Here is a 27,276-nt window from a genome sequence, read left to right as displayed (position 1 = left end):
TATCTTTTCTTTGGCCTATGTAGTAAATGCTTCATTTGTCCGTGAATTCTTGCCTTGTTTTAATTATGCTATGCTCTGAATGTAGTTTTATGAGGCACAAAAATAAGATTGTCATTCTGAAAACACAGAAGATTTGTGTGCTTCCCCCAGAATGAAATGGTGGCATCTCTCTCCCAATTCACAGCTCTGTGGCTTTGTGGTTGGAATTCCAATCCAGAGAGGGGCGGGCGGTGAAAGTGGGGAGCAGAGGACGGACAGCTGACCAGCTCGGCCCAAGGCATAATTTACCCTAAGAATTCTGAATCAATACATTGACACCCATCTATGCATAATGCGGTTCTCCACCAAGCAAGTCATTGATGGAGAAGTTTTATTCATGGCACTGAGGACTGCCCTATCTCAGCACACTCACGGAACAATTGGCTTTATCTCCAGATAGAGAACGGTGCAGCCAGGGTCCTGATGAGAAAGCTTAACACACAGGAGGTCTGTTTTCTATATTAAAAATTCTAGCAAAAGGATATATGTGGATAGTCACAAGTGTACGGACCGAAGAAGTGGCTACTTCCTAAGTGTTTAGGGTTTATAGGTACATTAGTGTATAGGTACATGGTTGAGGGCGGGCATTCCATATTTCAAATCCCAATGATGCCACCACGTAAAAATGGAAATTGCAGTGTAGCAAAAAATCAAACGCAGATTTCATTAGTTAGTGTGAGGGATCTAACCCGCTTATGCCAAAAGGAGGACAGAATGTTTGAGCGCCCGAGATAGTACTGTAACTTCAGAATGTCACTCCGGGTTGACTATTAGATACCTGTCCTGTTTCCTGTGTAAGCATCACCTTCTGATTCACCTCCTGCCCGGAGCCCACTCCACGCAAACGGAGGTGCTATCACTAACAGACCCCCACACTCCCAGTAAAGGAAGCCGAGTTGATAAACCACAGCTCTAAATCCTTCCTTTTTCTTAGACTAGGAATGGACAGAGAATGCTGGGGGTTTAGGGTTAAATAGGGCCCAGGGAGGGATATCAAATGGTTTGCTTAATTAGGACAGGGATTTGGATGAGACCCTGGACAACCATGGGAAGATGGGTGAGGTCCAGCCCTCTGCACACTCCCCCAATTCAGGCGACGGGTTGGCTTTGGATGGCCATGCCAAAAAAGGATTGGCTATTTATAAAATCACTAGCTTTAGGAGCCCAAGGTCAATAATTAAAACTCAACAGTGTCTCTGCTTAGGGAAAGGCAGTAAACACTCTCAGATAGTCATGAATATTGATGACCATTTTATATTCTCCAGAGAAGAGACTTGCAGGGCTCTGGCTTTTCCATTTGGGGACTGTGACCAGTAAGGCTGCCTGGCTGGGCCTCCTCCCGCCACCCTCATGGCTCATGGAGCTGGCGGCATGGTTGAGGTGCAGTCCCAGCCATGTACATTCGCATCCTTCACTGGACAGCACACACCACGAGGACAGAGGCCCTGTGTCCTCACAGCACGTCATCTGTCATCTGCGTCTGGCCTGGTGTCCTGCTCAGAAAGAGCCAACGTGAAGACCTACTTTTGAATTACCCAAAAACCGTTCACTGGCCCTTGATCTGGTACAATCTGGGAGGTGGCATTTGCAAGGAGGAAACCTTTTCACCTCCTGGAGGAAATTTTGAAAATAAACCCTCAGAGTCCAAATTGAGGGAACCAAGCGGAACTCTGACAGTCACAATGCAGGAGGCCACCTTTTCTCACTTACAGCTGTCCGTGGCTTCCTGCTGGCATCTGAGAGGCACAATGTAATTCTTGACGCCACCCTGGGTACGTTAAGATCACAGGTTAACGTGATTCCCCAGTTTTATCAAGGATAATAAGGTATATTCAGTGCTTAGAACACAACCCGACCTGTGGTAAGCACTCAACAGATGACAGCCAGTGCTGGGGTCAGCAGCTTGGAAGGACCTAGTTACAGTTACATTCTTAGACAGAAACACTGCCAACAGCGATAAGCACCCGAATTGCCAAAACTAGCCCAATCTGACTTTCCCTCCTTTTCAATCAACTAGAGGCACTCAACTCTAGTCCTAAATTTTGAAAAACATTGTTATTTAAAAGTCTGTTAACAAAGCAAAAGCCTGTTAAAAATACAGTGTAACAAATGTTTTCTCTGTCTACCTTCAAGCATACATATGAGCTCTCTCAAGGTTAATTTTTTTTAAAGATCAAAAAGCTTGCTTTTCTCTTTGCTCAAGAAAGAAAACAACTGACTCAAGATACCTCCTTGAAAGAAAATCCAGGTTTTACAAAAGGACTCTTCCAGCTCGTTGGGGATTAATTAGTAGAGAAAGCAGCGTGCCTAGACCCGTGAACCTGCATATGGCTGCAAAAGAAGCAGCTCACCCGGGCTGCAAACGAGCAAGGGATAAATGTGTTTCCACTAAAGCTCCAGACACGTGGTATGTTAAACGGTCTGCGAGCCCGAGCCGGGACTTAAGTCTTTTAGAATCATTTACCCCGCTAATACCTTTCTGCCCAGCCTCCACTGATCACCAGTGCACCCCAGCTCAGCCTTTGATAAATGGAAGGATGGATTCATCTGTATGTAGCTCACCTCCAATTTCCTTTGACATAAAACACTTGCAGCAGCTGTTACTGTTCTTCAAACAGATGTTTCTGCCCATGGGGATGTGGGGGAGATAGCAGCTGGCTGCAGTTTATTCCAGGGGGGTCAAGAGCCTGATACCTGCCCAGTGCCCTGGTGATTAGAGGTTCTGTGTGTGTGTGGTGATCTTACCCCACTGGTGCCCTGAATGTGCATTTGGGGGGAAACAGAGGGTAGCTCCATGCACTTACCTCCCCGGCAGGGCCACCATGGGGCGGCCCGGACAGCCCCGGGACCTCCTCGGCCTTGCCCTGCTGCGTGGCCTCCTGGGCTTCCTGACGCTGGTCTTCAGCTGCCGCTTTTTCCCGTCCCTTGTCCAGTTTGAAAAATTTGTCAAAAAAACTGGAGTCCTTGCTCTTGGAGGGGGCGGCAGCCACGGGCTCAGGTGGGAGAGGTGCCTGTGCCCAGGTGGCCGGGAGGGCCTGGTCCCCGGGGGTCGTGCTCGGTGCTGGGATTTTATCCGTGGCTGGTCCCTGTGCAGCTGCTTCGCAAAGGGCCGGGCTGTCACTCGGGTCTTTGTTTGCTGGCTCTGAGTTGGAGCTGACATCAAGCTTCGCTGCTTGCGTGGATGAATCCGTGCCTTGGTCTCCGGGACGTCCTGGTACAGGCCGAGAGAATGCCAAGAAAAAGCGAGATTTAACAGCTGGTGCCTCGGGCTTGGCCTCTTTCCCAAGATTCTTTCCGCTGGCAACGGCCGCAGTGCCGATCTCCATTGTGTTGGGGGAAGAAGTAGCCACATTATCCTTCTGGACGCTTATTTCCAGACCGACTGTAAACACAAACATAAACAGGGGTTATTCAGCGAGCCAGGAAACGCAGGAGGACTGATGGACTCGGGGCAGTGGACACACAGAGGCCACGATGCAAGCCGGGCTGGGCTCTTCCCCAGCAGGAGTCACCCCATGGACGTCTTCTCCCCTCTATCTTCCCGAGGAGAGAAGGGGAGGTTTGAGGAGGAAAAGGAGCCAGGAGCCACCAAGTCCCACCCCCAGGCTGCTTCTCGGAGAGCACATTGTCACCTGCTGGGACGGGTGGGAGACAGAGGGGTGGGAGAGAGGCTGAGCTAGGAGCTGGAACCAGGTCACCCTTGGTGCCACTGACATCTGGGGCCAGACCTGGCCTTATTACAGGGCCCTGGGGCCCTGTGCCGTGACCTGCAGGACACTCAGCGGAGTCCGGAACCAGCGCCCCCTGTTGTGACAGCAAAGCCCATCTGTGGGCATTGCCAGATCTTCTGGGATGGGGGACAAAAGTCACTCATGATTGAGAACTGTTGGATTAGAATATTGATTTGAATCCAAGTTATTTAATATTTCTTTGCTTCATCTTTCTGGAAAAAATGATGGGATCTGTTCATAATTGTGTGATGAAGATCACACAGCTCAACGTTTTTGAAGTCCATAGAATAGTGCCTAGAGTTTAGTAAACACTCGATAAACGTCACGAAGCAGTATCACTATTCACGAGTGAGAAAACCCCCAGAAAGGTCAGTCCACTTTCCCACAGCTGCCCAGTAAGCCGGTAAGTAGCTGAGCATGGTTTAGGCAGAAACCGATTCTGAACTTCACGCTCTGTTGTCCTAGTGCATAGATCATTACGGGAAGTGAGAACCGAAGACTCTGACAAGCAGCACTCAGAAACTTTGTGCGTTGAAGTCCAGAAGAGCAGGTGTTGATCTAGGAAAGCCAGGCGGCCGGCCCTCAGGCCCGGTGCCCTTGTGTGGTGACCCAGGGCCTCCGCCTCCCCAGGGAGCCCTCTAGGGACATCGATTGTTTCTGCTTTAACTTCTGCCTTTACTTAATGCAACCGTCCTCTTCTCTAGGTTCCCTCCCTTTAAAAAAAAAAAAAGCAGTGCAATGTTTAGGGGGGAAAACACCTAGAATTTTGGAATCCCAATTAAAGATGGGGCTCCTCTATTGATAAGCTACATGATTTGGGGAAAGTCCCTAAAATCCCTGAATTTCCTCATTTGTGAAGTGGAAATCTTTGTAGCCGCTGGCGGGGTGGTGGTGGAGTTGCTCAGACGCCGAAGGGGAAAACCTCCCCCAAACCGTCCACGCGGGGCCTTTTCCCTGGCCTCACTGTGTTGAGCACTTAACACCTGCTGCTACTGGGAGGACAGATTTAAAGATTTTCTCTCTGCCTCTGACGACATTGTGCCCCAGGATCCGCAGCCTAACATGGGCTGGCAGGAAGGGGAAGGGAGGAATTGAAACTTCTCCGTTCTGCTCGTATCGCACATTTCTATGGGGTGATTGACGCACACCTACGTTTGTTATTACTCATGTTTTGCCAGACTCCAGCCTCCTGCTGGGTATTGAGTTAGGAACAAATAGATAAGCGGGGCACTCGCTGGGATCCGACATAGGATGCAGCGTCCTCGCTGAGCCCTGAGGGGCTGTGATCTGCTCGGACAGGGCCAGAGCCTGGGGAGGGGGTTCCCTCAGCAGCTGGACCCCCCAGAAGGCACCTGCCGGCACCCGCTGCACCCAGCTTTTCTGGCCCTTGGCTTGTGGGCCTGGGAATCCAGAGTCTGATAAATACACTGGGGAAGGGAGCGAGGAAGTGATGTCCAGGCAGGCAGGAGCCAGCGTGGCTGCACAAGCCTGGGAGGGAATCCCCGCCAGGGGTGGAGGAGACAGCCGGGGAGGGTGAGGAGAGCTTTGCTAAGTGCTGAGAGCGTCGCCTGACTGCTTTCTGTCGTTGTTTTTCTGTTCTCCTCATCCTCTGGCTGGACACCAAGTGACTCAGTGGTAAGAGTGGTACAACCAGAGAACAAGCACACACACACTCACACACACACACACACACACACACACGCATGCACACACACGCGCACACACACACACACACACACACACACACACGCCAAAACATCTGACGATGGAGACTTTTTAAGAAGTGCCACTGTGTTGCTTTAGTGGAGAAGATTTCAACAGGGTTAGAGACCACAGGAGATAGAAACAGGGGTCCCTGCTAGTGGTGCTGGCTGCTGAGTTAGCTAGAAATATTACAGGCAGTCAGACAGGGCTGGGCCCTCGAAGTGACCTGTGCAGAAGGCCAGATACCCTGCAACTGTGGGCCAGACCTCTAGACAAAAGATAAATCAAACGTACTCACACACTTCCTAAGGCCAAGCATCAGGAATTGATACTCGAAATAGGTGTCTGTCACCCTGAGGGACCCAGGAGTCACCATCCCAGCCCTCTAGAGGAAGGGTCCCTGTTCTCTAAGCTGCCTGCTTGCTATGTGACTGACTTCCCCATTTGTCCCCGATTTAACCAACTTGACCTGAGCAGTTAATCTCATTGGTTGGCCACAGTTCTGCCCCACCTCCTGCATGTGTTCCCCACCTTAGACCTCCCACTTTGGGTTTTGCTCCATAAAAGTCCCTAGAACAGACAGTCTTTGGCAACCCGCTCGGGACCCCTTCTGTCTCTTTAGCAGGCAGAAGCTTTCTTTCTTCCAATAAATATATCTGCTCTTAACCTCCGCTGTTCCTAAAATTCCTTCTTTGATTTTGGAGAACGAGAACTCGCACCAGACATACAGCAGGCTGGAGGTGTCGTTGCCCTGTATCACCATCAGATAGCAGATGAAATGTTTCTCCGAACCCATCAGGACCTGGGCTTCTCAGCTGCATAGCAACAAACTCTGTCCCCTGAACTTACCACCGAGGCTTCTATTTCTCCTGCTGTGATGCTCACTTCCCATGAAGATGTATGACCTAAGCTGGGTGGATTAAAACACCTCCAGGGGCTTTGGCTACATCTATCAGAACAGAATGGCACTCTTCGTGTTTGACAAGCCACTGGGGGTCTACCTAGAAGTGTTGGTAGACCTGGAGGTGCGGACTTGGGGTGAAGAACCAGTTCAGATGAAAAGCAGAGCCCAGAGATCCGGGAAGTGGATTATAGATCCAGTGATAGCATTTGGACATCCAGATCCAGCTGTACCTGAAGCTGGACTTCAGCATAACAAGTGCTGATAAGGGCGCCAGTTTAAAGGGAGCGTATATTCAGTGACTTGTGGAGAACACTGGTCAGTACCTGCTTCACTGTTTTTCACCAGGAATCAGCTCTCCCCTCGGGAAGCTGCCTCTGGGCTTGTAACCCTTGCAGACAGTCAGGGTGGGGTTGGTTCTGAGGTAAAAGAAAATCACCTGATTCACAGACGCAGCGTCCACTGACGCATTGTCCACTGATGCAGTGTTCCCCGTGGAAACATGCGCTCCTGTGGAGCACTGTCCTCTGCACCAATATCCCAGTGCATTGGAAGAAAGGGCGGGGGTACAATAAATGCTGATGCAAGCTGCCCATCCCGCAAAGGCTGCAGGAGTTTGCAGAGTTCTGTGAATTACCAGGGTGAGCTGCTTGTCTCACTCTGTCCCTGCAACAGCAATCTGTACCTTTTTAAAAGCCTGGTAATGTTTAAATGGTGCTGGACAGAGGAGGGGGAGTGGACGGCGCGCTCTTCAGAAGAGAACTGCACTTGAACGTGACAGGGTTACGGCAGGACCTGGAGAAAGCTGACGAAAAGCCTGGAACATTCTGCGAACCTGACCCTCCTGCAGTTGCTAGAAGCAAAGGATGCTTAACCACCAGCTTTCTGCTTTGTGCAAAGGTGCGGGCCGTCCGGAAAAGGTCTGGAGGTCAGGACTCAGGGCCACACACGTGGCTGGGAGGAAGGAGATTTGAAAATTTCACTGAGTGATCGCATGTCAGGCTTCTCAGCCCCTATCAGGATGACTTTGCCAAGAAACTGCAGCATAAATAAAAGAAGGGAACGGGTGTTGGGGGCATGGCGGGTGAATTTTTGGTTATTAACCTGGTACCACGTCTCTGGAATGCAAGTGAGAGGCAACAGGTGACCTCATACTGCCCATTCGGAGCTCTCTCACGGCCACCACACCTTCACCTCCTCTCACATTCTTCCTGTGACAGTGTGGGATGCTCAGAGCTGACACAAACGCAAAACCAGCATCCGCTCCAACACAAGCCAGGGCTGTTGCTCAGAGACGTGCTGACTTTGATTTGGCCCTCTGGGGTTTTTTCCTAAGTTGAATAATCACACACGTTTCACATGCGCTTTACACCCAAACGAATCTCTCTTTGGTCTTTGCCTTCCCTGGCTCTGCTTTCCTGCGTTAGGGCTAGAAAGCTCACATCTACAATCTGACTTAGCACACTGGGTGCATGCTGAGTAGGTCCAGATATTCATATCACTGGCTGAATTTGTCAGTGTTTTTATAAAACTTGGACCACACTAGGAATATTTTTGTTCTCTTTTACACACAATAGTTGCTTTTCACAGCCAATATATTCAAAGTTGTCTTCTCTTTTAAAGGCTGTATAGTATTTCTTGGTATAGATATACCGAAAGATACTTAAACTGGTGCTTACCTATGAATTTTCTGCTAATTTCTTGCATTTCCATGACAGACAATGCTGGAATAAATTCCTATTTTTGAAAATCCTACACCAGTTTTTACCTCCTACAAAGACAGAGGCATGAATGTAGAATCATTATGCTCAAATCAGTGTTCATTTAATTTTTAAAAACTAGATACGTCCATCCAGATTACTTCCCATAAAAGGGTCTAGAAATGAGTATTTCCAGCAGAAGTGGGGTAGAAAATCCTTCTCCTTGTCCTTAGGAACAGTGATCAGAAATGCAGTATTCAACAGCTCCCAGTGGCGAGCAGCTTGCCAGAGAAGGTGGTAGCGTACTATATGCAGGTCTCCTGCTGTTGAGAAAATAGGGTGTACTTTGGAGATGGTGGGGGGTACACCCAGAAAGCTGCCAGAAAGAGACTGCTGTCAGTTTGGGGCTCTGAGCTAATGCACTCGGGGAGCAGGACAGAGGATGGCATCACTGTCTGCAGAACAGACAGACAAACAGTCAACAGACACAGGAAAGACATCAGCAGCACGGGTCCCTGGAGACACAGAGCCAGAACTACGGCACCCAGCACCTCACGCCTGCTGGGATGGCTGCTGCAGGCAACAGTGAGGGTGTGCAGGGGCTGGAGCCCTCTCAGAGCGCTGACGGGAATATAAAAGGGTACAGTTGCTTAGGAGAGCCGTGGAATGCACCCTCAAAAAGCTAAATATGGGGTCCCCATCTGATTCCACTGCTGGTCTCAAAGAATGAAGATGGAACTTCACACCAAGTCCAGAGTAGCCTCACTCCACATGGCAGCCTGGAAGTAAAAACCACCCAAATGCCGTCCCCGGAAGGATGAGGAAAGTGGCCAGGGACGGAGGATGGAGCACGGAATCGCACTATCGGGCGGTGACCTCAGCACATTATGTCAGGAGCAGGACACAGCCGCGCTGCGGAAGGAGACTTGGGGTGGCCCGAGGGGCTGCCAGAGTGGGGACTCGCACCCCGCTTCCCTTTCTCATTGTGTGTTGTCTGCTCCGTCTGCACGCTGCCCTCCAGCCCCCACTCGTGCCATTAAAGTGGCAGAATAATGAAAGGAAAAGGAAGAGAAAGGAAGGTTCTAGAAAGGACATGTTAGGTTCAAAGCAAAGTGAAGGACATCGTATTGCGGTGGAACACGCATGCATGTTCACAGCAGCACAACCCGTAACAGCTAAATCTTGGGAGCAGCCTCTGTGTCCATCCACAGATGAACAGAAGAAGGGAAAGGGACGTTTACACAAAGTGGAATACTATGCTGTCACAAAAAGGTAAACTCCAGTCGTGTATAGGACAATGGCTGCCCCTTGAGACTGTAATATTAAGTGAAATAAGAGACACAGCTTGGATATCACGTGGTTCCACTTACACGAGAATCCCAACATATAAACTAAGGGCAAAATAAAACAGAGATGATAGGAAGGAGGGAGCTAGGTCTTTCTCAAGGGGGAAGGGCGTCAAGAGGTGGCGGGAGGGGAGGCAGGGGGAAGCAGGAGCGGAGGAAGGAAGGCAGAGGCGTCATGCACGTGCCGCGCCTCCCTGCGAGGAGCGCGAGCTCTAGGTGCTGCAGACGGGTCCTCATGAACAGTAAAAACAAAACATTTCAAACGGCAAAGGGCGGGAAGCTGAGACGCACTTCTGGTCCTGCTTGGGAAGGTCCCCAGCCCCAGCCCCTGCGGCAGAGGAGCTCGCAGCTCTGCCTGAAGGTGCCCTGCCACAGCTCTGTGTTCCAGAGTCTGACGCTGTGCTTGGCAAGTTTGGAAATTTGGACTTTTCAGTATTTCTTTTATCAATTGATTGATTGACTGAGTCAGGTTGTCTCTATGTGTCTCAGGCTGGCCTTGGACTCACTTTGTAGCCCAGGCTGGCCCAGAAATTGCAGCGATCTTCCTGCCTCAGCCTCCTAATGGGGTTACAGGCATAGGCCACTCTGCCTGGGGAACTTTTTAAATCACCTGAAGAGACGCACCTCTCAGAGGTCACGTGTAGGAAGACTGGTGAACAGACCCCACGCCCAGCTGAGGCGGGGACAGGCGGCTGGCAAGGTCCCACCACCGTCGCTCTCTGGGAAGCAGGAGGGGCATCTCACAGTGGACAGAAGCCCTGAGCCAGCTCACCTGCTGCTCCATGTGGGGCGACCTGACCCTGAGGAGGGTCTGTGAGCTTTTTCAAAAGGCTGCCTTTGGGGAGCAGTGTGGATCCAGGGAAAAGCACGGTTTCAGAAGTGGCTTCCCGCGGGTGCAGCAGCACTGGGTTGGCTCAGCACAGGTGAGGAGTTTCCCTTATGGTTGGGGAAATCTAAGTGAAAGCCGTGATGCTGGGCTGCGTGGGGACGCCTTGCTGTCTGAGGGACTCCCCCGGGGACCACGCGGGACCCACAGAGACAGCAGTGGTTCTGGCCCCTGCAGCCTCCAGGACCCCGGAGTCCCAGGTCGCCCTCACCAGGCCTCCACTGCTGGGGCTCTGGGGAGCAGTGCAGACCCTGCCATCATGGTCATCGTGTCCCAAGTCCTGGGCCGAGCTCTGGTCGATGACAACCAAGCGGAGGCCGCTGGGCTTGGCCGGAGCTTACGTATACACGGAGTTGTGGAGAGGCTACTAAAGACCTATGAGAGCTGGGCACAGGGGTCCACCACTGAATGCAGCTACTCGGGAGACTGAGGCAGGAGGGTCGTGCATATGAGGCCAGCCTCGGCAACTTAGCGAGACTGCGGAGCAACCAAAGGGCTACTGTGGATGCTGGAGGCACACATGGGTTTAATCCATCCGGGCCACCAGTGCCTCCCGCACCTGGCCCTCCCCTTCCCACCTCCATACTGGAGGCTGAGCTCAGGCCCTTCACACCGAGCTGCAGCCCTGTCCTTGATGGTTTCATTGCTTGTTTTTGAGATGAGGTCTTGCTAAGTTGCCAGGCTGGATCTGAACTTGTGATCCTCCTGCCTCAGCCTCCCACGGAGCTGGGGTCATAGGTGCGCTCTACCACACTCTGACGGAAGCTGTGATTTCCTGCACTGGGTCTCCTGTGACATTTCACCAAGGGATCAAGGGCAAATGCTTTTACTCTTACCCCAGATGGCGCCAGCAGCTAAGGTTCACTCTCAGTTTAATACAGTGATTCAACACGTGCACACACACACACACACACACACACACACACACGAAGTAAAATTAGGCAGTTTTTCTCTTGAGGAACAAAAAGGAGGAGATTAATTTTAGGAACTTCTTATCAGGTGAAACAGACATTGTTCTGGTTTTGAAAAATGATGTCTCCTGGCAGATGAATCATGCCTTGGTCTCTGCCATGCGCTAAGCGGTCAAGTGACTTTTTTTTAAAAAACAGGACTAATGTGATAAATTTGCTAGAAGAGAGGAAAAGTGGGAGAAAAACGAGGTGCTTTTATTCCCCCAAAGATCCGTGGTGCTTTAGGCATAAATACACCGTGGTAAAGTCAGGGCAGGTGCTGGGCCAGGCAGAGCCAGCGACAGGGACGGGTGTCACGGTAAGCGTCGCCTGTGGTTCTGCTGACTCCTTCCCTTCAGCGCGGTCACCCTGCGCAGCTGCTGCCCCTCGAGCTCCCTCACAAAGTTAAAGTCATCACAGTCATGTCAGGGATGAACATGAGGAAGCACAAATTCCTCACCCAGTCACACAGCTGGAGGGCGGCGCAGCCAGGATTTATGAGGAGGTGTGTTAGAGCCCAGCGCTAAGGCACTTCTATGACAAGTGAAAACCTCAGCACCCTCAGGTGACACAAATATATTACCTCACAGACCCGCAGGTCAGGTGTCAACAACAGGCCGCCTTCTAGGAGCTCTGGGGAGCATCGGCTTCCTTGCCGTTGCCAGCATCTGGAAGCCGCCTGTGACCCTTGGCTTGTGGCCCCCTCCCTCCCCGACTGTCGGGGCTGGAGTGCAGCACCTTCCCGTCTCTCTGGCTCGGCCACACCTGCTCCTGGCACGTCCTTTCCCACTCTGCCCCACCAGCAGCGACTGTAAGGATGAGTCCACTTGGACCATCCAGGATCACCTCCTCATCTCCAAACTCTCCATCGTGCTCTGAGGGTGAGCCATGGTCATGGGGAGTGGGGAGCGATACCATTTTGGGGGCCACCCTCGGGTTTCCCAAAGAAACGCAGTCCCAGAACCTGAACTCTTCCTGGTGGGGACGCTTTTGGCAGAAGGAGGCAAACGTGGGTTCTCGAGAGAGCTGAGGAAAAGCCAGGCACGACACGGGACACAGGCAGAGACCCAAGGCAGGAGGCCCTGCGCTGCGGTCGCCCCCCTGAGTCCCGGAGCCTCCCCACCCGTCCCCTTGGTCCCCCCGGTGAGGCAGGGGCTCGGGTCGCTCTCCCCTGCACACACACCTGCTCCAAACCTGTTTTGTTGCCGAAGAACAGAGCACTCATGAAGTGACAGCAGCGTTATCTCTGCCCTCACAGAGCCTGGCCCCTGGAAGCCTCTGCCCTTCGTCTCCTAGGGGGAACGGGCAAGGCTGCTGCAGAAAAGCAAACTTGAACTCTCTCCCAAGCTGGCGAGGAGCCTTGGGAGGCCATGTTCCTCCTGCATCTGAGGCTCAGGTTTTTCTCCTCCCATCAGCTCGCAGGTGGAGAAGCCGAGCCATGCCCCGGCACGGCCACCTGTCCGGTGCAGGTGACTGGTGAGCCTGCAGGGACGCGGCCCCCATCTCTTCCCAGGGTGACTCCTCAGGCCTGGCCTAAAGGTGGTGACTAGGTCACATTTTCTGTGCCTTGCAATCTCTGCCATCAGAGATTCTGCTTCTCCTCTGTAATTCACCAGAGTCTGCCATGGCCAGAATGCATGGGGCGTCCTACACTCAGCAGCAGGGGCAATGTTGGAAATGCAAGAGGCTTACACAGCACAGGTGGCACACATCACCACACATCATATGACGGAGAAGCTGCCACACAGGGACTCTAACCCAGGTCTGCGTGACTCCAAAAGCCAGACGGCTGGTGCTTTTCCTCTATTGCTTGTATCTCATCAGGTACAAACGCTTGGTCTCTCACAGCTGTCCTACACATGCAGAAAAGACCACCATGGGGACAGTTGTACTGTATCCTGCTAAGATATGGAAGTCCCAATCCCTGCAAATGTGACCTTATTGGGAAATAAGGCCTTTTAAAAAATCACTGATTTATTCATGAGTTTTAGTGGGCGCGTGTTCCTGGTACGTAACATCTGCGCTCCTCGTGTGGAGCTGGTACCTGCTGCAGATGATCCATTGAGAGGAGATCTTGAGGGTGGGCTCTCACCAGTGTGGGGAACCACCCAGGTGCCTCTCCTGGAAAGAAGAGCAGCTAGCTCCACTTTGGGTAAACTCGGCCTTATGTCTATGTCCTGATAGTGCAGAGCTGGCTGGCTATTTCTTTGTCCCTTCAGTTGGCTTTAAGCAATGTAACCCGGGCTGGCTGAGAGGGTGATGTGTCATCTCTGAGGCAAAGCCACAGGTCAGAGTTACCCCACCCAGTGACTCCCCACATATGTGGTTGAGCCGGGTGGGATGGAGAGCCGTGCACCACTCTGTCGGCTGGGACTGAGCTCCGAGAAAGAGGCTTTGACTTCCTAGGGCAAAAAGGCTTGTGCCTCAGAGCTGAAGCAGCGACCAGAAATATGGCTGACTCAGTTGCCCTGTGCAGATTACTCTGCCTGCATTTCTTGTCCTCTGCATATCGCAGAGGCGATCTCAGGCCGCCCACCTGGCCCAGCTCACGGTAGTCACGGCAGTCACCTATTTCTCGCCACCCTCACTGAGGCTCATCCCCAAGCCACTCCTCTCATGGAGGATTAATAAAACCGAGCTTGAGCTCTGGGCGAGGCCTTTGTTCCAGTGAGCCACCATCTCGGCTGGACTTAGTACCCCTCGGCTCCCCGTAAATATAAACATATCTTGGTGTCTTTACTCTCATCTTGGGTTGCACTGGAAGTGGCAGATTGGAATTAACTCCACGGAATTACAAATATAAACTTCCCAGACCGAGACAAGGACAGGACATGATAGAACTGTTTCCTTGTACATAGGGGGAGTTTGGTCACCAAGACAGACACACGGATAGTGAAGACACAGTGAAGGCACAGGCAGGAGACACCCACACGCAGGGAGTGGTGGGGAACAGGTCCAGCCCTACCCTCCCCTTGATCCTGGACCGCTGGCCTTCAGCTCTGTAAGACAATACTCTCACGATGTTTAATCTGCCCCTGTTCATGATGCATTTGGTACGGTGAGTTCTGGAGACCAATGCAAGCAGGTGTCTGGAGGGAGCCTGTGGATTCTCGCTCTGTTTTGTTTGCCATAAATGGAATCAAAGGGCTCAAGCCCCAGGGGGGCTTACCACACGCATTACCACACTGACCTTCGTCATAGTGCTGAGTGGTGCGGGTCGATATGATCACCGGTGTCCCGTTCTGAGCACACTCATCGTCAGATGTTACCTGTAACACAACAGGCACCATTGTTGGTCAGGTCTTTGAGGGGCAGTGGAAGAACCCAAGGAGGAAGCTACTAGGCCCCCTCACAGCAAACTTAACTGAAAGGCTGTGCTTCTAGAAACTAGGAAGCTCTCAGTGATGCCTCAGAGTAAGGAGTTAACCCACGCGGGGCCTGGGGTCCGTCACCTTAGGAGCACATCACAGCTTATGTCTCCCCTCTGTGCGCCCCACGGTGCAGATGGGACCCTGAGGTCACAATTGGTGCTTATCTAACCTGAGGTGGACCTTGTTCTTTTTATGGATGGAGCACAGACTTAGGACACGTGCAGATATATGAGGCTGTCTTGCACCTATAGTCCATCATCAGCCAGGAGCCTACTCAACAAACTCTTCCATACGGGAAGTTCAGTGTGTGTGTGTGTGTGTGTGTGTGTGAGTGTGCGTGCATGTGTGTGTGCTGTATTTCCTCCCTTCATCTGCATTGTTGTAATTTCTTCCTAATTTCAGGACCTGCCCTGATGTTTTTCTTTTCTGTTATTTATTATAGACATTTTAAAAAGACCATATAAGACATGTATGCACACACATACATGCTCACATGGAAAAAAAAATATTTGCAAAAGCATATGTTACAGCCAGGCACAGTGGTGCTTGCCTGTAATCCCAGCACTTTGAGAGGTTGCAGTAGGAGATTTTCACGTTTGAGCCCAGTTTCACAAGATCCTGTGTCAAAATATAAAAGGAACCAGTAGGAAAGGCTGGGGAATATAGCCGAGTGGTGGGTAGTATACCCCAGGGCCCGATCCTCAGTATTGCAAAAGTAAATAAATAAATAGATAAAGCATTAAATATTAATTGTATTTTAAATGTTTTAAATATAATATTTTATGTTGCTACTACTATCCACCATAAGAAGATATGTTAATAAATATAGAGAAGAGGAAAAATGAAAAAAAAATCTTGAATGCCAAATCTTTAAGGTGGGTTACACTGGGCGGGTACAGAATTTTCCTTGACTTCTGTGTTTGCAGTGCTTGTAATGGTTTAAATGACTTTGTTCTTGGATTTACTGTAACCCTCCCAAGAAACTGAAATGCCAACATCAAATCCAGTGGCCCAACCATGGTGACTGGAATCCCCAGGTCAGGACCTGGACAGATCTGAGATACTGGGTCCGCAGAGCATCTGCAGGGTTTCAGGATCACTCGCTGGTATCCAACAACCTGCGGACTTGGAGAGCACTGCTTTCCAATTCCCAGTGTAACGCAGGAACCCGGGACTGCCCGGCATCTTGGCGGTGCAGGCTGGTGCAGGGCCCTCGGTTTCCGGTTCTCCATGGTGGCGCCTCCCGGCTACACTGGCTTTGTTATTGCCTGGCTCCCGGACGCCCAGTGTAACCTGACTTAGTGGAACTTGGGATTATTCAGGGAGCTTGAGAAACGATTTGTGTCCCCTCCACAACCAGAGACTGAGATTGCAGCTGCTCCTGGCAGGGCCTGGCACCATTTCCAAGGCTCCCAGGTAATGCTAATGCACATTTTGGGTCGAGGCCCCTGTGGTCAGCCTTTGCATCTCGAAGCATTTCTTCAAATGCAGCCTTGTGTTCTGCACAGAAACTCCCTCTGCTGTGTGATCAACACTGGTTCATAGCTATGGCTCCTGCAGGGATCGCCATGTTTAGCAGCACTCCAGGTCTTAAGCTGAATTGATATAAAAAGCCCTTACGGGAGACACTCTGGCTTTTTGCTTTCCAGATGTAGACGATCCAAAAAGAAGTGTGTGGGTTTGGGGGCCTCTGTTCTCGAGATGGACTACTCAGAGGCTCCCTACAGAGCCATTGTTGCCCCTGGCTGCCCGTCCTCCTGGTGAGATGCTTTGGGGACTTCGCCTGCCTCAGCCCCATCAAGCCTCAGAAAGTTTCCTCATGCGCAGCTAAGATCTCGAACTCCTGATGTATCCTTGGGGTTCTCATCCTCAGCAATGGACATTCTGAGCTAGATCATTCTTGGGCACAGGGGTGCCGACCTGTGCATTGCAGGGTGTAGGATGGCAGCCCTGGCTCCTGTGTTCTAGACACCAGAAATTGGGACTATCAAAAATATCTCCAGCCATGGCCACCTGCCCGCCTCTAGGGGGAGCAGTGAGCAGTGACGGGGCACATCTGGGAGAAGGTATCAGCCTGGCTTCCTAGGCATTGCCCGTGGAGGGCTCGGACATGGGCTCCCTAGAAATCCTGCTCTGCGATTCCTGTATCACTCTTGAGCTCTAAGTAGCATTTCTGAACCTGCCTTTTTAACCCGAGTCATGGTGGCCGCCAGCGATCCAACCACAGAGGAACAGGAGTGAGAACACCACCGCCCTGGCCCACTCCTGGGTCAGGCCTCTCCCCCTCCTCTGGCCCCAGTGCAGCAGCACAGCCCCGGGATGCCCACCCTTGGGCTACCTTGTAAGAGCTTGCTTCCCAGTGGTGCTCCTCCTCCTCAGCCCTTTGTGGAACACTCAGCTGGTTACCCATTGTTCCTGCAACGGAGAAAAAAGTGAGGGAGAGAAAGGAAGAAATCAAACTAACACTGGACCGGAAGAGTTAACCCACACGGGAAGTGAAGGTGCAGAGACCTGGCCAGTTGCTTGCAGGTGCGATTTTTACAAGACCAGGTTAGGACAACTTGCTTGGATGTGTTTTGGTGAATGAGAGGAGAGCTTGAACCTTAGATGCGACAGAAACTCAAATGCAGCCTTAAATTTCAGTTGCATTTCATTGCTGGGTGGGGGTGGGGGAGGGGCATTTATTGTCCTAAGTATATTAAGGGTAATAAAGTTTTCCTCCCTTTTAGCTGGGTTCATAACTGTCATATCAAAGACCTCAGCACAAAAGTAACTGAAATAGCACATATTTTTTAGCTTCCTCTGATCCTCAAACTGAATTAATTCCTGCTCGGACTTCTCATAGCATTGGCATTTATTGTATTTATTGATGGGCACAGGCAGCATGTGTGTTATTCCGGGAGCTTCGCCTGCATCGGCTGCCTGCTTGGCTCCACTGAGCGGTGCGTTCTCAGCCTCTCACTGGGCCCAAGAGGAGGCTGAGGCCCTGCAGCTGCCGTGACCTTCTGCAGGTCACCTAGCTAGAGATGCAGCTCTGTGTGCCGCCACCCCCGGTGGTCCAGCATCCTCTCCCCTGAAAGAGAGAACTGAGCCTCCAGTGGTCACTCTGAGGCGCATGTCCGCAGCGTGGCTCACTGGGCACCTGGCCTGTGTTTGTCTGACTCCAGAACTGTGACCCTTTGCCCACTCCACAGGCTGCCATGTTGGTGTCTGAGGCACATTCTCACATGTGCAGTCGGTCCCAATGTGTTCGCTTTTCTTTCTTTCTTGGTCTTTTTGAGACAGCTATGTAGTACAGGCTGGCCTTGAGCTCACTTTGTAGCCCAGGCAGGCTCCAAATTTGCAGGGATCCTCCTGCCTCAGCCTTCTAGGTATTGGGATTACAAACATATGCTGCTGCCTTCTCTGAGCCCCTACCTGCCAGCACGTGTGCTTCTGTGGGCCTTAGAACAAAAACCAGAACTGTGGGTCTCAGGCTGAAAGCAGCCCATGTGTCAGCGAGGATCCCCTCGGCCTTGCTGTCCTGGGCACAATTTCTATTCCCGGATAAAAGACACTGTGAGTAACTGGAAATCAGAGAGGCCAAGAAAGGCCGAGCATCTCACCACCTGCTCTCTCGGGGGAATTTGGTACATAACCAAATCTGGGGACTTTGGTACTCAACCTAAATCTGGGGACTTTATGTATTTTCCAATCCCACCCCATGATAAAGCTGAGTGCGCCTAAAACCTATGTGATGCTTCTTATTTTGCAAGGCCTCTATTTATAAAATCCGTGCTATGCCTTCTCACGGCAGGTTACCACTTTCCATCTGTGCGTGGGACATTCGGAGTATATTGCTACGTCTTTAAGACCAAGGGCAGCCACTAGGGGCAGCTCAGTCTTGGTTCCAGGATCACTAGTGGGCTGAGGGTGGGCTTTCCGCTTATAGGTGGTCCAAAGCATTCAGAAGAAACATCATAAAATATAAGAGAATTCGGTGAATGTCAGATTTCAACATTCATAAAGTTGTATGGAAAAACAACCATGCTTGCCTATCTGTCTGTCTGTCTATCTATCATACTAGGGTTGAACCCAGAGAGCCTGAGTTATATACCCAACATTTTATATTTATTTATTCTTTTTTTCTTTTTCTTTTGGTATCAGGAATTGAACTCAGGACCTCATGCTTGCCAGGCAGGTGCTGTGCCACTGAGCGTAATCTCCAGTCTATTATTATTATTGTTATTATTTTAAATGTTGAGACAGCATCTTGTTAGGTTGCCCAGGCTGGTCTTGAACTTGTAATCTTCCTGCCTCAGCCTCTGGAGTAGTTGGGATAACAGACATGTGCCGCCCACCTGCCACCGATGCCCAGCTGCTTGTGTATTTTATTGTCTATGGACGGTGCCCTGCTGTCATGACAGAGCCAAGCCTCTTTGCCAGTGCATTTGCAGAATGGAGGCTTACAAAACTTGAGATTGTTTTTGTACTGAGAGTCGAACTCATGACCTCACGTTTGCCGGGCAGGCGCTGTGCCATTGAGCTAAGTCATCGGCTTGAGATATTCTCTATCTGAGTCTCTCCGGGAAGTTTACTGACGCTGCTCAAGATAACCCTGAGTAGCATGTACCCACTTCACAAATAAGGGGGCCGAGCCATTTGAGGGAGGACTGACCAGGATTTGGACCTACTGTGTATTAAAACATTGACAATTTTAATAAGCACAGTTATAAAATAATAATAGTGGCACTTGCTGGGTGCTCACTCGGCGTTGAATGTCCCTTGTACAGCTAACTTACTTCTTGTGACAAATCAGCAAGGCAGTGCCATAACCCCAAATTTTCAGGTGAGGAAACTGAGTCACACAGCTCAGATGGCTTGGCCAGGTCGTACATAAGCATGCCTGTGTACATGCATGTAAAACAATAATGTTTACATGGAATGATGTTTCCGTCTAAATTTAGCTAACAGCCTAAAAACCCCGCAGTTCCCATTACTCAGTTTTAATTGGATTCTATTTGGGAGACACAACCAATAAACCCATGAGGTTATGAGGTGTCTCGGGGCTGCGTTCCCCGGGCAGCAGGAAAGAAACTTTCCTGTCCCACAAATGAGGGATTGCAGGGTGCCAATCGGGGCACGTCTGAAGTAGCCTCTCAACAAACTCAGGGCCACGAGGGCTGAAAGAAGGAAAATCCAACCACATGTGTTTTTGCAGCAGCTGTGAATGCTGTAATGCTGCTTTTCACCACCAATTAGAAAGCTGTGCCTGCCCTTCCACGGGACAAAAGTGAGAGGTTACTGCCACCTATCGGTGGGTGTAAGCACAACACAGGAAGGCGCAGGGGAGCAGCTGGGGGGGTTGTCAGGGAAACCTGCTAATATTCGCTGGCCAGAGGACAGCGAGTCCTCCCGCGCCCAAACGGTGCTGTAACCCGAAAGCAGTAAGATAACCTGCTGGACCGGCGCGGAGGACTGGCCAGGGCAGAGCGTGCCAACTATCTGAATGCACTGCGCTGTAATGCATGGATAGGAAGCTAGACTCTGCAGTCTGGGATTTCTGCTCACCACATATTGAGTTTCTGGGCCTCCCAGAGCCTCAGTTTCCTCATCTGTAAAGTGAGGATCACAGCAGGCTCCATTTCAAGGGCTGGAGTGAGCTCATGTGTTAAATGCATTTGTGCAGGCAAGGTGCCCCGCATAGGGCCTGGCCTGCGCTGGGATCCGTGCAGGCACTGGTGTGACCAGCATTATCACAATTGTCATTGCTCTTTGCAGTCCGAGTCCCCCAGAGTCATTTGGTAGGGAGAATCCATGAGAAATCTAGTGGTCTGCCTGATTCCCCACAACCCTCTCACTAAAACGTCAGGTTGGAGCCCTGGGATTTGTATTTTCACAAATGTCCAGTGGTTCTCGTGATCAGTCTGTCACCCACAGGGGTAGGGGTTACCTTCGGGGCTGTGCCAGGGATCGGGGTGCTCTGGGGTCGGGGACTCTTCCTAGCTTTAAAGACAGGGAAACTGAGGCATGAGGCAGTTGAGATGATGATTGCTGTCTGTGACAGTGTTTTCATCAATGTTCTCCAATCAGGAAAAGTCGGTTACACAGGCAGTGGCTCACAGTGCACCTCCTGAGTCAGAAGGGCTGGCTTTCATTTGGGAAAACAAATTTAATCTGATGTTAAAGTGTGTTTTTTTCCTATAAGCCAAGGGTATGGATCTTTCTGTTTTGGTGACTATTGTGCATTATGCTACTGCAGAGCAGGGGACGCTGTTTTTGAAATCAGACTCAAGTCTGAGGCCCTCGTGCTTTGGGAGTGTGGCCGGGGCTATGGGCCTACGCGGAGCAGAGGGTCTTTGTGTCTCTGCTCTCATCTCCTGCCTGTGGCCCTGGGCCGCTCCTCGCACCGGGCTGTGTGTCAGGGTTGCCTGCACATTGGGTATTGAGACCTCAGGTCTGGCTCGGCCAGGCTGACTTCAGGAGAGGCCCCAGGCTGGGCTTGGACATCACCTCATTCTCAGGGTCTCCGGCTGACTCCTGTGGCCGATCGCTGTGGCTTGGGCGATCTAAGGAGAGGGCCATCCAGCATCAGAGGTCTCTCCTGGATGCTGCCTGTCCTGAAACAGAGCTGGGCTCAGGGGACTCCGCCTGGAGGAGTGGCTGTGGACTCCAGGGGCAGCAAAACAGGGCCAGCCCAGGTGTTTGGCATGTACCTCTAGCTGTCTCCTTGTCAGCTACTGTTTTTCAACAGAAAGGTCCTGGAACTCTGGCTTCCCTTCTCCCAGTGTGGGTGTGCAGGGCCCAGTGGTTCCTAGGGGGTGGCTGCTTGGAAGTGAGGGGTGCAGGCTCGGAGGGAGGGCGAGGTGGCCTTGAATGCTGTAATCCCTGGGCGCCCCTCTTCCCTAACCCTGGGGTTAGACAGGCCTCTGCAAAGCCCTACAAGTCCTAACCTTGGGCAGGGCACTTGACCCCTGCACCCATCTTTCTTGTGAAGATGTGCAAAATCCATGGTGACAGTGACAAGCATGCCTGGGTCATTTGCAGATACTGTGCCGGGGTACACAGGGGGACAGATGCAGGGCAGAGTGGGTCCATCATTTTGCATTAGCCAGACTCTCTTGCCCCATTTAAAGTGTGGTCTGCACCTCTCATTTGCAGGAATTTCCTTCTCTTGGTCCTCCCAAGCACTACCTGGGTTAGGCAGTGTTATTTTCTTAGTTTTCTGATGGGAAACTGTGGCACAGACAGCTTTTGGTCCTTATAACCTGATGGTATGGGGGGTGGGGGGTGGGGGGTGACTGAGTTAGGCATAGCTGCTGGTCAGGTAAGCATTAGAGATGAGTTTGTGTGTGTGTGTGTGCGCATGTGTGCATGCGTGTGATGCTATATAAACACTATTTCATGTATGTGTGTACGAGTTACACTGTTACACTAAACTTCTGTCTGGAAACTTGTTCTTGGTTTTTCTCTCTTAGTAACTTCAGGGCAATGTCCTTGAACCAGGAGTGATTCTGGCCCCCAGGGCACCTTTGGAAATGCTTGGCAATGTTTCTGACTGTGGCATCTTAGAGTGGCAGGGGCACCATTGCCACTCAGGCAATAGAAGCTGGGGATGTTGTAAACACCACCATGCCCAGGGCAGTCCCCTCCCCAAGTAACAAGAACCGCTCATCACCAGGGCTCACTAGTGCTGGGACTGAGGGACCCGCTCAGGGGACTGGATTCACTTTTCTCCTGTATGTATGGCCCCGTGTACCCCTGGGCTCTGCATTTCTGAAAAGCTGGGTAGCAGAGCAGTGGTGGAGGGGACTTGCTTGGGCTTTCGCCCGTTGCTTGGGTGGAAATCCCAGATCCTCAGCTGTGACGGTGAGGCAATGAAACCAATCACCACCATCACTGGGCTCTAGGGAGGACTAAAGCGGGGTTTGGTCCCCTGCAGGAGAACAGCAGCTGGGGAGTAGACCAGCTGTTACTATATGCAAGTAAGGCATGTGGTTCTTTAGTGGTCCCACATATGGGGTGGGGCAGGGCGGGGATCTCAGGACTCCTGTGGACACAGCATTGGTGGACACCCATGGCCCTATTTGTCTAGATCCTACGCACATCCTCCTGCATACTTTAGATCACCTCTAGATCGCCGATAATACTAACTGTAATGTGTATGCTGTGTATGCCGATGTTACACTTATGGTTTAGGGAAGGTTGGCAAGGGAAAGGGCTGTATTTTAAAACAATCTCATCAGCCAAAGGGCTACCTTTTTAAACAGTGTTGTCCGTCTGCAGTGGGTTGACTCTCCGGGCAAAGCCCTCAGATGTGGAGGGCTGACCGTCAGCCAGCACCTGCTAGCACTCTGGTGGCTACACTGTGCCTTCCTCTGTGTTGTCCTGTGTTAATCTGCCAGATCCTCCCAGACCCTCATCAGAGCAGGTGTTCTTACTGACCCCATCTGTGTCCTTAGATGTCAAACCTGCATCTAGGGAGCTTCAGGTCCTACCTGAGATGATGCCACAGGCCTTCAAACTCTGTGGTGAGGCTCTAACCCCTGACGTTCCTGTATTTGTAGGTAGGGCCAGTGAGCACTCAATCAAGGTGGACTGAGGTTGTAAGGGTGGGGCCCTGACAAATGGGGTTAGTACCCAAATTCTTAACTTACTACTTTTATACTTTCTCCTGTCCCTCCTACCATGTAAACTTTGCTATGCTTTTCTTAGTTACATGTAAAAATAGAAGGTAGAGTATAAAGTATTTATTGCATATCTGTTTTTGCAATACAATTTTTCCTCCAGGATCGAACCCTGGGCCTCATGTATGCTAGGCAAGTACACTACCACTGAGCTAGCTCTGCAGCTCCAGGAACTTAAAATTATAACTAATTGAGGAGCATGGTATGACACAAAGAGGAATGTAAAATGGAATGGTCACTGACAGCGTGAGGCTTTAACACAGGGCTTGGCAGGGCCCGGGAGAGGCAGTGTTAGTCATTACTAATAGTCTATACTTCCCTTAGTAATCTGTGATCTCTTCAGCTCTGTGTTTTGATCCAGGAATACATTTCCCAGTCTCAATGCTGCCCTGGAAATTTTTGCCTCCCACACTTGCTCTGGTTACAGATTAACAATGAGCCGTGGAGAAAGAGCTTTTCTGAAAGTTGCTAGGCAGCAGGCAGCTAATGAGTGGAAGGGGAGGTCCTGGAAGGGTGGATCGGTGGCAGGATTAGTCACCGGGTAAACAGGAAACACCTTCACTGCATGCGGTGGAATCCGGGCAAACCATGGGCCCTCTGCACCACCCAGGGAGAGGTGATGCTGCCCCGGCCAGCCCCGCACAGCCCACAGATCCAGCCCTGCCCCGGCCCCAAGCCAGGTCCATGTGCACATAAACAATGAGAACAGACCCACTCTGTCCTGCATCTGTCTCCCCATGTACCACGGCATAGTGCTGGGGACACGCCAGCTCTTAGCTGATGCTGAGGACAGCGGCGGAGGCTGCTTCCTACACCGGGGTCACAGAGGACTGAATGCAGCCCTGCTTCCAGTCCCCAGCCCTGAGCCCTGGGATGCGATGCGCAGGTGTTTTAGGAACACTGAGTGACGGATGCAGTGCTGTGGGAACACTTGACCATAACGGCGTAAGTGTGGATGATCCCGGAGAACAAGGAACTCATCACATTGTTCTGTGTATGGCACCAAGTGTCTTTCGACTGGTGAGGAGGGCAGGGCGTGTGTGTTAGCCAGACTCCCGTGCATAGGGACCACCCGGAGTGGCACAGCAGGGCGCTAAGTGCAAGGAGGTGTCGCTCGCAGGGTTGGGCAGGTATGACAGCCCCCCCCCCCCCCGCATTTGCCCCAGGGGTCCGCTTGCTTCCTTCTTGCAGGGCCCAGATGCCAGCTCTCTACCGTGCATTGCCTCCTGTCTCCTCCTGCAGAGGTCATCCCATTCCACAGATGGCCTTGCCCGTGTGGAGGATCCTCCCTTCCCATCTCATCATTACATGGATAAACGGGAGCGTGGTCAGAAAGCTAGGGAGGGGTGGAGCTGGGGTTCGAACAAACGCTCACGGACCTCAGGCACAAACGCAGTGCTCCAGGAGGCTGAGGCAGAGGTCCACAAGTTCAAGCCCAGCCTGGGCAATGCAGGCTTAGCGAGACCTAGTCTCAAAATCAAAGAGAACTGGAGATGTCGTTCAGCGTGGCAGCCCTGGGTTCAACCCCAGTGTCACAACCAACTACACCAAACAAGGATGTGACGTGCAAAAGACAGCCTGCCTGTGCTCTGCAGTGCAGGGCTGGACTGAGCAGCAGAGGCTGTGGTGCTGGGACAGATGATGCACTGAGCAGTCGCAGGATGGCTGAGCATCATCTAGCATCGATCGGGGAGCCAGACCCCCCCGCCGAAGCAGTCCAGCCCCCCTCCCTGCGCATTCCCACCCCGGCCTGGAGGGGCGGGTCCTCGTGGACTCTGCATTCCCAAAGCACAGGTTTTTTCCTGTAAAAACCCCTGGGAGTCTTAGAGCTCCTGAGAAAAGGTCCCGTGTGATTTGGGGCTTGGGTTTGCCCCTCCCCTGCAAGCCAAGCAACTTTTAAACGTCCCTTATTTAGGGAGAAAGCCAAGCTTTGAAGCCACCTCAGTCACGGCAAGGCCAGGCCTAAGGCCAGGCAGTGAGGCCCAGCCCTGGGGATGATGCTTCAGGGGCGGCACAGGCCTCGGTCATCAAGACAAATCCTTCAGCACAACTTTTACAAAGCAAAATGAACACTGTGACTGATTTTATTTTACTGAACGCACCGAGACTTATTTTACTGAGTGCACAGGTGCTGACCTTCATTTTTAGTCTTCAGTTTCTGTCTGAGGCCTGACACTGAGGACTGAGCCTTTGGGGCCCCCCTCGGGTTTTGCACACTTCTCTCCCCACCTGTCACCCTGCTGGGGTCCTGGTTCCAACCTCCTTTCTTTGAGACCTTGACCCCACTTCCTGTCCCCTTGCCAGCTCTGCCACATTTTCCAAATCATGACATAGAGACATTGGAAACAGCAAAAAGGAAAAAGGTGCCTAGCAGTCCGTGGGCATTACTGTGGTCCTCTCCGTCCTTTGATTTAGGGATAGCTATTGTGCCCATTTTGCAGACAGGGAAATAGAGGCTCTAGGGGCTGAAGGAAGCTGCCCGGGGCTCCCAAACAGCCTGTGGCCGGGCTGAGCCCACATCTGGAGGTCCAGCCCCAGCACCCCACCCTTGAACCACACGGCTTTGCTAGACAGGAAGGTGGCTCCCAGGATGGTATGAATAGCTGTACCATGCATCTGGATTTGAACCCAGCACCTGGCTTGCAAGGTCGTCTTGGATGTGCTTTACAGAAAGAGACAGATGCACAGAGGTACTCAACGGGTCCTTGCCCCAACGTGCAGACACTAAGTCTGCTTGGCTGTGGGGGATTCTCACCCTGGCAGTCATCCCCAGCTGCCCACCCTATGCCTCCACCTCCTGACCTCTAACCAAGTCCCACCCTGGGAAGGACTCTCAACAGTGCAGTACAAATAGGAGCCTTTTACCTTGCTGTACCCCCGACCCTGCCCACATTCTCACTGAACCCTTGTAAAACCAAAATCTTGTAGAAGTGTTAGCTTTAAATCCATTTCACAGATGGCGAAACTGAGGCTCACACAAACCCAACACGCACAGTGACCAGCTGACAGAGCTAGGGTTAAACTCAGCCTTCTGAGCTCCAGTAACTGCATTCTGCCACCCCCACAAACCGCAGACCCCAGCGCCCCCCACTGAGGCTCTGAAAGTGGTTACCTGCTGAGCCCCTGTGGGAGTCTCTTCAGTTTCCTGGCGTCACCTGGAGCCACTCAGGGTCCTGTGTTGCTGCTGGTACTGTGCAGGGCCAGTTTATCCACTGAGCCCCACTCCCTGCCTTACGCTTCCTGGTCCGGAGCCTGCTGGCTGAATACACAGAACAGGGCAAACACAAGCCTGGGTGGAGTCCTCGTCCCTGCTGGTCTTCTAGAAACAGCTTCTCTTCCCGCATTCAGGCTGCCGTCACCTTGCCAATAAAAATCCAGCACCTGTGTTCTCCTGCATGAGTGCCCTGCTGGCTTCCAGGCACCCCACCCTCCCCCCAATCCTTCCCAGGTAGAGCTGGGTCGCAGTTCCCTTCCCCGGTGGCCAGGGGTCACGGTCAGAGCAGGGAAAACATGTTCCGTGAGATTTTGCAGCTCTGTCTGCCTTTCAGCCCCATTTATTCCAGAACACCACCTGCACCAGGGTGCAGGCTCCTCATGGGAAGGAGATAACATCTCAGCCCGAGTCCCACAGGGTTTGGACCCTGGAGAGTGGGTGACTCCATTGCTCTGATGATAGAACGTGACATTAGCAGAGGTGTTCTTTTTCTCTGCAAGCCAGAAGTTCAGGACCATTCTATTTACTTAATTCCAGCCAAGATTTTCCCTACAGTGTCTGACAGAGACCCAGACAACACGGTAGGAGAGGGGAAGGGGATAGATACCAAAAGAAGATAGAAAAGCAAGTGAAGAGACATCCAGTGGGAATAGGATCAAAAGTAAAGGTGCATATTGATTTACAGACTTGTTCTGAAGGCTCGCTGGCCTCTGGGGGTGTGCATCTCTGAGCTCCCAAATGTCCAGTGCAAAAGGGGAGCATCACTTG

At 51.7% G+C, this 27,276-nt stretch overlaps 1 protein-coding gene across 13 annotated transcripts in view; it reads right to left on the bottom strand.

The window, feature by feature from the left end:
• The window catches only part of Bcas1 (brain enriched myelin associated protein 1), a 94,721-nt gene extending 68,137 nt beyond the window's left edge, over window positions 1–26,584 (bottom strand). For 3 of the 13 annotated variants that reach the window (XM_003463633.5, XM_023562326.2, XM_013145653.3), the window contains exons 1-4: window positions 26,407–26,580; window positions 16,967–17,043; window positions 14,448–14,526; window positions 2,844–3,421 (exon numbers count right to left, since the gene is read on the bottom strand). In XM_003463633.5, coding sequence (XP_003463681.2) covers window positions 2,844–3,421; window positions 14,448–14,526; window positions 16,967–17,038 — 729 coding nt within the window. In that variant the 5' untranslated portion in view covers window positions 17,039–17,043; window positions 26,407–26,580. Of the gene's footprint in view, window positions 1–2,843; window positions 3,422–14,447; window positions 14,527–16,966; window positions 17,044–26,406 lie in introns of all 13 variants that reach the window. The other 10 variants (XM_013145655.3, XM_063248130.1, XM_013145656.3 and 7 more) reach the window with 7 other exon arrangements.
• Window positions 26,585–27,276: the final 692 nt, after the last annotated feature.

This window comes from Cavia porcellus, unplaced genomic scaffold (assembly GCF_034190915.1).
Source record: "Cavia porcellus strain 051 isolate PalLab524CR breed Dunkin Hartley unplaced genomic scaffold, mCavPor4.1 scaffold_5, whole genome shotgun sequence".
Lineage (NCBI taxonomy): Eukaryota > Metazoa > Chordata > Mammalia > Rodentia > Caviidae > Cavia > Cavia porcellus.
This window is presented reverse-complemented; position numbering and strand designations above follow the sequence as displayed.